Source organism: Ursus maritimus, unplaced genomic scaffold, assembly GCF_017311325.1.
Source record: "Ursus maritimus isolate PB19 unplaced genomic scaffold, ASM1731132v1 scaffold_1, whole genome shotgun sequence".
NCBI classification, from domain to species: domain Eukaryota; kingdom Metazoa; phylum Chordata; class Mammalia; order Carnivora; family Ursidae; genus Ursus; species Ursus maritimus.
The window spans coordinates 27,360,474-27,371,733 of record NW_024423343.1 but is presented as its reverse complement, the minus strand read 5'-3'; the positions used below and the strand labels follow the sequence as shown (position 1 = coordinate 27,371,733).

Sequence of the window (11,260 nt, the reverse complement as noted above, 5' to 3'; positions counted from 1 at the left end):
CCTCTGGGAAGGCTGAAGCGGCCTAATCAGTCAAATCGTCCAGGACGACTCTATTTGAGCTCGACTCCTTTTGCCTGGGCGTCTGATCCGAACGCGGCGCGGACGGGAAGGAGAGGGTGGAGCCTGCGCCCGGGAGAATTGCGGATTGGAGAGAAGGAGGAACAGGGGGCGGAGCCTTCGGGGGAAGCGAGAAGCCGCATCAACCATGTAAGTGGCTTTGCTTCCTGCAGCAACCGCCGGCGGCCCGGGTGCCCCCGTCGCTGCGCTCCGGAGCTGGCGGCTTCCTGCGCCTGAACCGGGTGAAGCGGCGCCTGGGGAGGAGGGTGGCCGGCGGGGCCGGGGCGGGAGGCGCAGGTAAGGGAGGGGGCTTGGCGCGCGGCCGGCTGGCGCTGAGAGCGGGGAAGAAGGCCGGTTTGGGGAGCTCCGGGGCCAGAGCGGAGGGGAAGGCTGAAGTGAAGGCGAGAGCTGGCGCTTTCCAAGCGTGGCTGGAGGCCGGACTGCGGCCGAAGCTGGGCAACGAAGGGCAGAGAACCTGTGCCCGCAGTGAGCAGCTCCCTGATTCCCCGGTTGCTCCTTGTCTGGCCAGCGGGGAAGGGAGCCGGGTGCGGCTCTTCTTGGGGAGATTTCCTTGGAAACATTTGAAGTTCCTTTGCCCCTCTCTTCTCCCGTGTCCCTGAGCTTGTTTTGGAGGTGCACAGTCCAGTTCCTCCTCCCTCCGATGGATCAGCTCCTCGTCTGTGTGTCAGAGGTGCATCCTTAGACTGAAAAAGAAAGTTCCTGAGCTACAGAAAACGACACCAATAGTGGGTTTTCAAATACGTATATACCTCAAATGATTGCTTCTGCTCTTTGAGTCCATTCTATTTGTACCTATGGTTGAGGAGGGGACTTGATTTCCCAATTAGTATTTTCCCTTTGCTTAGAATGTTCCCAACAAAAGGGTGAGGATGAAATGTGATGGATATTTTAAGAGTCTCCTGTTCAATGTAGAGGTTATTATTTTTAAGATATCCAAGAAATATGAGAAGTGCTATAATTCTGTATTAAGCAAGTTATTTATGTTTATCTGAAGTGTGTAGGTATATGATAAATTACCATGTATTGATTCAGTGCATCCTCTGTTTTAGAATGAGTACCATACAGATGGTAGAGGTAGTAACTTGGGGTATTGCACTCTCTTATTTTTAACTTATCGAATCTCGTTTTCTGCCACTCCAAAATTCCCATCTATTAGGATTCAAAAACCTTAGTTTTCGTTTTTTTTTTTTTTTTTTTTTTTTTGTTTTTGTGTGGTTGGGTTAGGGTTTTTGACAGATTGGGGGGCAGGTTAAGTCTTCTGTGAAGCAAGACTACATTCCCTTTTTCTTTATGTGCTCCCTTTTTCTTTCTGGGAGAAGTAATATGGATCACGTTGTGGTCTTGCTTTAGTGTTTCTGTTGGCATGTTGATGAAAAATTGAACAAAAAATCTTTGTTGATGGAAACTGACATTTCTGGTATTCAGCTGACCTGCATTATTTTGGGTACATTTTAAGTATTTTTAAAAATTGTATTTAGAAATGATTCAGCTGATGCTTGGGTTTTTTCATCTGCTATATTTTGAAATTGGCTAGTAGACTGGGCTTATTTTTTACATTTAATACCTGATTAGTTTTCGTATTGGCTTAATCAGCAAGATAGCATGTGGTGGGTCTGTACATACTAGTAGCCTACAAATGAGAAGAGGTAAAGTACTGGCATTTGGAAGAGTAGGTTAATATTCCTAATTGCTTATCAGTTAGCAAAGTGTCCTGATTTATATCGCAGACAGTTATTAAGCTACCAGAGAATAAGAATTGTAAGAGTTTTTTCAAGATCCTGGCGTCATTGTGGAATTTTTAAGATGAACTTTGTGACTATGTTTATGTTTCAGAGATTACAATTTCTGAGTGTTGTCATGGTAATTTTTATCCTCATATTGTTAAAGCTTATTAATTAGTTTTGTATGTGGGTGACCTTCAGAAGTAATGCAGAGATTCTTTATGCGGATTGCTAACTCTGCTTCTGATGTTACTTGTATCAGAGTAGAATGTAGACTGTTTAACCAAGGCCTGAGGGTTGTTGCTGTGATCACAAAATCCTTTCTCCTTAGTGCTCTTTTTTTTCTTCCCTTTTTTCTCCCTTCCCCCCCCTTTTTGAGTTTACACTTACTTAGTCAGCAGCTTGCTTTAAAATCCTTTATGCTGGAATATGGATTGTTGACTACTCTCCCCAATAGTGGATGATTTTAGAGACCTCCTCTCTCCCTCTCCCTCCCTTCCTCCTCCTTCCCCCACCCTTTCCTTCCTTCCTTCCTTCCTTCCTTCCTTCCTTCCTTCCTTCCTTCCTTCCTTCCTTCCTTCCTTCCTTCCTTCCTTCCTTCCTTCCTTCCTTCCTTCCTTCTTCCACCTTCTTCTCTCTCCTCCATCTCTCTCCCTGCTCTTCCTCAACACTCCTTCCTCTTTTTCTTCCTCCTTTCCTCCCACTTCTCCATACCAATAAACTTTTATTGGCAAATCATGTTCAAGTCCATGGTTTAATTTCTGCTTTGTTTAATTAATTAATCAATTATTAATCAGGCAATGGCTTGAGTAGTTAGAATTCAGATAGGCTAGAATTGGAAGTCTGTGAAGAGCTACAAAAATAATTTTGCTCTAAAGAGGAATTCCAGGATGAAACTTTGGGGTCTAATTACAGTTCTACCACTGACCAGCTGTGTGACCCTCAAGAAACGTGTTTTAGGTTCAGTGTCCATTGGTTGCCTTAAAGGTAAAATGTAGTAATAATTCCAGTTCTGTGCTCCCTCCAGGATTTTTGCAAAAATAAAACGAGATAGTAGATATGATTTTGAAAGTGAAAAGCATTTTGGAAGAGTATGATATCCTCTTAGTAAAACATAAATTAGTTGACAAACTATAGCACTTTAATGACTAGAGTTATGCATAGTTTATGGTTCTCATTTATTTGAAGCATTAATATAGCTGGAAATAGACACCGGTGTTTTTCTGTAACCTCCATCTGGTGATGTGGTTACCTTTACTACTTCAGTTGAATTTTGATTTTTAGGTATTTAGAAAAAATCCCTTGAAGATCTTCATATTAATGTCTGTATGAGTTTACTCTTAAAAGGAGAAAAACCAGGTTTGTTTGCCTAGAAGAAAACATGATAGAAACAGCTTGTTGCTTTGGAAAGTTCTTGAGGTGATAAGGCACAGCTTGAGGTAATTTTTGAGGTTATGTAGAAGTGTCATTAAGGGATGACTGTTCCATCTTCTTTTCTTGGAAATATTTATGTTTTACATTTTTAAAAAAGATTTACTTTAGAGAGCTAGCGAGAGCGTGCCCACATATGAGCTGGTGGAGGGGCCAAGGGAGAGAGAATCTCAAGCAGACTCCCCGTTGAGGTCAGAGCCCGTATGCTGGGCTCCGGTTCCATCTCATGACCCTGAGTTCATGACCTGAGCCAAAATCAAGAGTCAGACACTTAACTGACTGAGCCACCCAGGCACCCCTGCTTTGCATTTTTTTAAAAGAAAAAATTGATACAAGTTCAAAAATTTTGAAGAATTAATATGATTGTGTAAAACCAGTTTTCCCTGATAACATTAAAAAGCTATTGAGTATGTGTCTTTCAAAGAAAAATTTTAAAAGGAAAAAGATATAAATTATGTCAAAATGCTTTTTTTTCTTTTTACCTGCTCACATTTATACCTTACCTCTAAGTTGTTAATGATTTTGATATTTTCTGTAGATTGAATAGCAATGTTGAAAATTAGGTTGACTATGTAATCATAGTTTCACGTGATTGAGACCCTTATGATCTAGACTGCAGTGTTTCTAAGCCTTAATTTGCAATATATGCTAAACTAGATTTATTTACTCTTTGGTTTTCGGAGGTCTGAGTTTTCGGAGTCAGATTTCCAGATATTTAGGGATGCTATTTGGAATCCACTTTTGGGCTTCCTTAGGAACTCATATCTTTTGTTTTTTAGGCTCATGAAATGGCCACAGATGATAAGACTTCCCCAACATTGGACTCTGCTAATGATTTGCCTCGATCTCCTACTAGTCCTTCTCATCTCACACACTTTAAACCTTTGACTCCTGATCAGGACGAACCTCCTTTTAAATCAGCGTATAGTTCTTTCGTCAATCTCTTTCGATTTAACAAAGGTAAGCCTTATTCTTAAGGATCAGAGAACCTGCAATTTTGATTCTCTGAAATTCTCTTTTTCAGCTTTCATGCTGTGTCTTTGCAAGGATGTGAAGTATTAACAAAGAGATAGCTTTAATCATAGGTCACTGGGGTTTACTGCTTATGAAGAGAAAGCTAGTATTTTCCCTGTAATCTTATTAATTATTGGTAACTAAAGACCTGAGTTAAAAACTTAGTGTTAAGAAGAGGTCCCTTTTTGAAGTTAGCATTTGTTTTCCTTTCTTAATATGTTTCAACTTTCTTAAGTTCACAGAATGGACTTTGTTCTTTTAGGGGTTAATAGCCAAAAGATTGCAATTAGACCCATAAAACTAGAAGAATCAGCGTATGGGAGGAAAGGTTCTTATTTTTCCAAAATTGGAACTGTCAGCATGCCTGTTGACTTAAACCCTTTAAATTAGGGTGTAAATGTAATAATATCAAGGGAAAAGATACTTTTTACTTATTTATTTCAGGAAATTTAGTATCAATGCAGTACTTTTATTTAATCAAGCCTGTATTCCAAACAAATGAATTATCCCCAAAAGAAAACTTCCCTTCCAGGATCCAGTCTGGGGTCACATTTTGCATTTAGTTTTCATCTATCTTTAGTTTCCCATTCTTTGTCTTTTGTGAGATTGATATTTTTGTAGAGAACACAGCAGTTATTTTACAGAATCTCCTTTATTTGAGATCTTCCTTATTTTTATTTTTTTCATTGAAGTATAGCTGACACACGGTGTTACTTTAGTTTCAGGTGTACAGCATAGTAATTGGACAGTCTATACATTATGCCATGCTCCCCACAGATTAGCTCCCATCTGTCACCATACGATGCTATTATATACCATTAACTGTGTTCCCTATGTTGTGCCTTTCATCCCCATAACTTGTTCATTCCATAACTGGAAATGAAAAGGTACTTTTTAAATGAGCTCTTTTTAAGTGATATATTTTTTACCTGGAAAAAAAATTTTTAAAAATATGGTCTGTATCTTTGCTTTTTATTTGGCTGTATTATTTGACATGCATTAGAAAGTAATCCCCCTTGTTGTAAGGAATTTGAGGGCTAATTGTTAAATGAATTCAGGAGAAATTTTAATAGTATTAACTGACTTTTAGTAGTAGTCATATTTAAAGCTGTATAAAATCTCCTACTCTTAGTCCATTTTTAAGATAATGACTTTTTAAAAAATCTGTTTACTTTTAGCTTTATAGAAAAATTGGGAAGATAGTACAGAGTTCTCATATACTCCCACACCCAGCTTTCCCCCAGCTTTCCCCATTATTATGTTAGTATAGTATACTATTATAATTCATGAGCCATCATTGATACATTGTTATAAACTATGTGTTTTATTCATGCTTCTTTAGTTTCTACCTAAGTCCTTTTTCTGTTCTAGGATCTCATCCAGGATACCACATTATATTTAGTCATCATAAGACAATAATCTTTTTATCCAGCAAATGTTTATTGAGCCCCTCCTGTCCACTATTGCACTGTTTTAGTAGTGCATGGGATCTATCCCATAAACAAAACTGATAAAAAAAAATCTCTGTAGTCATGTAAAGCTTGCATTCTGTTTCCTTTAATATGCTCAAGATTTTTCTAATGAAATGTAAAACAAATTGAGGATCATATATGCCAAGGATATATTGGCCTATAATTTGCCACTTTCTTTGAATTTTTTTTAAACCTAATTTTTAATTATGCAAGTTAATTCATAGATACATTATTTTCTGAACAGTTTCATGTGTTCCTTCTCTTTGCTGAACTCTGAGTCTTATTTTTTCAAATAATGCCAAGCTTTCCTTTGCTACAGAGCGCGCAGAAGGTTGCCAGGGGGAGCAGCAGTCTCTAGGTGGAAGTTGGGCCAGCCCTCAGCTCCCTTCAAGAACACAGTCTGTGAGGTCACCTACACCGTATAAAAAACAGCTTAATGAGGAACTCCAGCGACGATCTTCAGCAGTATTAGGTGAGACAGTGCTTCTCGTTTCATGTCTCTCTTGTGTGTTAGATTTTTCCAGTCATTGTGTTTCCCAGGTTGTTTATTGACTTAACTTTTCTGCTGTTTGGAATAGTCAGGTGCTCTTCAGAATTAATGATACTACTACCTCGGTAGTGAAAGAATTTGTTGATACCTGAAAAAAAAAATTCTTAAGCATTTTATTAAATTTTAACTTAGGCCAAGCACAGATCTCTTGACTGTTTTTTGATTAATTACTTGCTTGGGTTTCAGAAGAGAACAGTTTGCAACATCCCCAGGAGAACACAGGTTAGTTTCAACTTTGTGAATGAATTCTGCATCTGTTCTTGGGATGGCTAGTGTAATGTGGTGTGCATGCCTCTGGCTGCAGAACTCTCTCAACTCTGTTAGCGGGCTGCCACTTGCTCTTGGCCTTCTGTCCTTGTTGGGGTGCAGACTGTCATTGTGGCTGGATAAGAGCTCTTGCCTGTTTGTTCTCTGTCCTGGTGTACTATAGTCATCTCCTTCATTTTCATGCTCTTTTGATGAGTATAGGCTGGGGATCAGTGCCTGAATTGAGAGACAAGACAAAGTGAGTTGTTTTATGTTTTATTTCTGTTAGAGTATTAGACTCAGCACAGTGGTTTGCCCAGCTCAAGGTGATAGAAGAAAGGCAGTGAGAGGTGGCATAATAGAGAAGGAGGGGGCAGCACTGGAAGTCAAGTGTCCCTGAACACCAGATCCTGTCTTGTCTGGCCAGTCTTCCCCATGAGATCCTCGAGTGAAAAGTAGGCAGGCACAGGTAATGATGGTTGGCGGGAGGATATCTTACAGCTAGCCGAGACTTGGTTCAGAACCTCTTGAGGACTGGAGCAGAGTTGTCTGTATCACCTCTGCAGGCTTCCTAGGGCAACAAGCCTCAGCCTGGGTTACATCAGCCATTTGGAAGGAAGAATCAGAAGGTGGGAAGGGAGAGAGGGAGAGAGGAGCTCTTCTACCCCAAATGGTTGGAAGGAAGAGACCATCCCCACTTTAACCTTTAAGCTCAATTAAATTCCTTTCCTTTTGAACCTGACCTGTGGCAACACTACTGTTTTTGTTGAGGGATCTGACTACATCCTATGCTGAATTAAGCCTAGAATTTCTTTATTTGTCAAATTGAGGAGTTGGACTAGAGTCTCTTAGGGATTACAAACTGACAGCCTATCACACCTTGCCTCGGTGTTTTGATAAACTTAAATTTAAATATCACTAGGTGTGGGGGCACCTGGGTGGCTCAGTTGGTTAAGCGTCTGCCTTTGGCTCAGGTAATGATCCTGGGGTCCTGGGATCGAGCCCTGTGTTGGACTCCCTGCTCAGCTGAGAGCCTGCTTCTCCCTCTTCCTTTGCCCCTCCCCCCCCTGCTCGTGAGCACTCTCTCTCTCTCTCTCAAACAAATAAAATCTTTTAAAAAGATATCATTAGGTGGAGCTTGGTAATGTCTAGTTTGCTGCAATCCCCACCGCTCCTTACTGTCTTTTATCAAGTCCGTTTGATTCTTTGATTTCTTTCTGCCTTAGCTGCTAGAGGCATTTAAGCTTCAGAAGCCTGAGACTGTTTGACCAATCAAGTTCCTTTTTCTACTGAAAGGCTGTAATTCCACAATTTACTAGCCCTGTGACTTTAGGAAAATCATTTAATTATGTTATATCCGTTTTACAAGAGAAGCATCTAAGGTTACTTAGGGCAGAGTGCTAGACAAGATTTCCTCTCAGGTCTCTTTCACCTTCATCTGTGATTCTTTTGGTTCCAGGAACAGCCTTGCTCTTTCTTTTCCTAGTGAATGATGCTCTTAGTACTCTCTTACACTTCTAAGTAGCTTCACTATTATTATATATTACTTAGAAGTATATCACATACTTCTAAGGGCTTCACCATTATTTGTTGTCACTGCATGGGAGCACAGCCATTGCGATCTGACAGCTTCATCTGCCTCTTTTTTTCAACTTATGAATTATGGCCACTTGCTTTATATTGTGGTATTGAAGAAAAATTTGGTCACTCTAATGCTTGCACGTTGTGTTCTAGTAATAACACATCTGAGGCGTCTGCTGCAATTAGCATATGACTATATAGAAAGATAAAGTTTTTAAAGTTTCCTAACATAGGTACACTTTCAATAATTACTTGTGTTATTTAGTTGTCTTGGGAAGTTCTTTGTCAGTTTAGATTTAGAGAGCAACCTCTCATTTCTCAGTAATCCTTTCTGTCCCACCCAAGCAAAACAAAGAACACCTAAAACAAATGTAGCAGATAAGTGAGTTTGAGAAAGACTTAAGGTGGGGTATTTTCCATCTTCATTTCCATAGGTTTTTAGGTTAATGAATTCAAGCTAATAGAGACATTCATCCTTTTTGTCAAGCCACCTCCACTTCATCCTTAGGTTTTGTAACTGCCAGAGCCAGGAATAGGTGGAAACTTCTGTTGTAATCTTGTTCTAAAATAAGGAAATAATGTGACCGCTTTGGTGGGCATACCTATTTTGTCCCTGAAGCTGAATTTGGGTTTGTTTTACTCTTGGTAGGACTGGCTTCAGTATTGCTCTTCAAAGTGTAAGTGAGCCCTTCCAGTTTGGAGCTGCGGGGCTGAGGAGGTGGCAGGAAAGGGTAGGATCGGAGTTCTAGCAATTCTTTGGCATTTTCAATCTGTTTAGATCTTGGTGAAGGGAACGTTGTGGGTAAATTACCACCCTGGATGTTCCAAACTCTGGAACGTTCCAGATGTCTTTGTCGACGTGGTTATTAAACTTTCTGATCATCTGCTTTATGAGGCTTTAGGTACTTGTTCTCTAGACTGAACTGAATGAACTGTTACTTCCTGTTTGTAGAGACTAAGCTTGGTTAACTCACAGGGATTGCTTTTTCTTCTGCTAAATTTCTAGCAGGTATTTATTATGGCTTGGGACCAAAGGGCCCAATAAATCATTAATGAATTTTGGGGCCGTTTAAGCAGTGTGTCTGTCTGAGGCCTCAAAACTGTCAATGGTCTTAGTGCTTTTCTTAGGTAGCCCTTACTTGCTTGTGAAGCAATGGTTTACATGGTAATAAAAAATAACTTCCAACAGCCTCTTACCTTTATAAAAAGTAGTTTAACTCTCAATCCATATCACTGGCTGGGAGAACATAAAGGCACTGTGCATCACATTATATACCTTATTTTGCATAGGTATTAGAGACTAATAACAAGGTTGATTTTGTTGTTGTTGTTGTTGTTGTTTTTTTTTTGTAAATCTGACTCAGACACAAGAAGGAAAGCAGAACCTACCTTTGGAGGTCATGACCCTCGTACAGCTGTTCAGCTTCGAAGCCTCAGCACAGTATTAAAACGCCTCAAGGAAATCATGGAGGGGAAAAGCCAGGTACTCTCTAGGGGCTTTAGAAGATTTTTATTAAATACTTACATAGGGCTCATGCCATAGTCACTAAAAATGGCATAATGCTACTTGACTCGAAAGAATGTTCAGCTAGTACTTCCTCCAGCTGTGAACACATTTTTACATACAAATTCTTAATTTTAATTTATCAGTTTTTTTCCCCTTTATGATTAGTGCTTTTTGTTTTAAGTTAGTGCTTTTCTGTTTAAGTACTTATTTAGCCCAGGGTCAGTATATAGTCTTTCATGGTTTCTCCCAGGCACTTTATAATTCATGTAAATTTTTGGGGTCAACCTTTATTTTTTTTCATGGAGGTCTAATTGGACCAAGTACCATTTTTTTGTTTTGTTTGGTGTGTTGCATTGTTTTTTGTTTTTGTTTTTTATTTGTTTGGTGTGTTGTGTGTGTGTTGTGTTTTTTTTTTTGGAAAGACCATGCTTCATTGATTGCATTATAAATCTTGTCGTAAGTCTATATACATGTACAAGGGTGTGCCGCGCTCTCTTTTCTGTTCTATAGCTCCATTTTTTTCAATCTTTAAATGAATTTTCTGTCTAAAATTACTATAGTTTTAGAATAAGTCTTGATGGTCGGTAATGTAAGTGCTTCAACTTAAGCCTTGTTTAAGGCTGTTTAAGGCTTAAGGTCATTTTGGTCTTTCCCATTCCCATATGAATTCTTGAAATAGTTTGTTAATTTCTGCAAAAGAAACCTTGTAGGATATTGATTAGCATTGCAGTTGTCATTGCATCTTTTCACATTTTCAATTTTACATATTGTCATTGTTACAGGATAGCGACCTGAAGCAATACTGGATGCCAGATAGCCAATGTAAAGAATGCTATGACTGTAGTGAGAAATTTACGACCTTCAGGCGCAGACACCATTGCCGACTGTGTGGGCAGATTTTTTGCAGTCGTTGCTGTAATCAAGAAATCCCTGGAAAATTTATGGGCTATACAGGTAAGTGCACTTTATTGACGGTTCTACAGTTTTTAAAGGTCATAACTATAAAATAGGTATCATACAGGACCGATGTTAAGCCAATATATTTATTTATTATTTTATTTTTTTAAAGATTTTATTTATGTATTTGACAGAGAGAGAGACAGCCAGCGAGAGAGGGAACACAAGCAGGGGGAGTGGGAGAGGAAGAAGCAGGCTCCCAGGGGAGGAGCCTGGTGTGGGGCTCTATCCCAGGACTCTGGGATCACGCCCTGAGCCGAAGGCAGATGCTTAACGACTGAGCCACCCAGGAGCCCCTAAGCCAATTTTTATGTTAGGTTTCATGTGTGAGACATGGGGGACACAAAAGTGAGGGAGATACAGCTTTGCTTTAAAGGACTTTTCAGTCGAATAATAAAGTAGATGGAGAGGTTCATAAATAACTAGAGTAAAAGAGTATGTCATAGATGCTTGCAAAAAACCACAGGAGCATTAATATTTATTAGACAAGGTGGTTAGGATAGATTACTAATATATATTACTATGAGAGTTTTCATTTTATGAAATGCAGATCATCCTTGAGTTATATGACACCTTGCTTTAGCAAATTGCATCTTATTCATATTCTTTCATAAATTTATCAATATGGAAATTTTAAATTATTCGTTGAAGCAGAAAGTACTAAACAATGGTATGTGGATTTATACAGTGATTTGAGCGTGGA

At 39.3% G+C, this 11,260-nt stretch overlaps 1 protein-coding gene across 1 annotated transcript in view; it reads left to right on the top strand.

The window, feature by feature from the left end:
- Positions 1-365: 365 nt before the first annotated feature.
- The window catches only part of PIKFYVE (phosphoinositide kinase, FYVE-type zinc finger containing), a 77,738-nt gene continuing 66,843 nt past the window's right edge, over positions 366-11,260 (top strand). Inside the window, exons 1-5 of the mRNA XM_008687449.2 lie at positions 366-803; positions 4,010-4,190; positions 6,036-6,188; positions 9,458-9,576; positions 10,383-10,554. Of these exons, the coding sequence (XP_008685671.2) occupies positions 4,019-4,190; positions 6,036-6,188; positions 9,458-9,576; positions 10,383-10,554 (616 nt within the window). The 5' untranslated portion in view covers positions 366-803; positions 4,010-4,018. The remainder of the gene's footprint in view (positions 804-4,009; positions 4,191-6,035; positions 6,189-9,457; positions 9,577-10,382; positions 10,555-11,260) is intronic.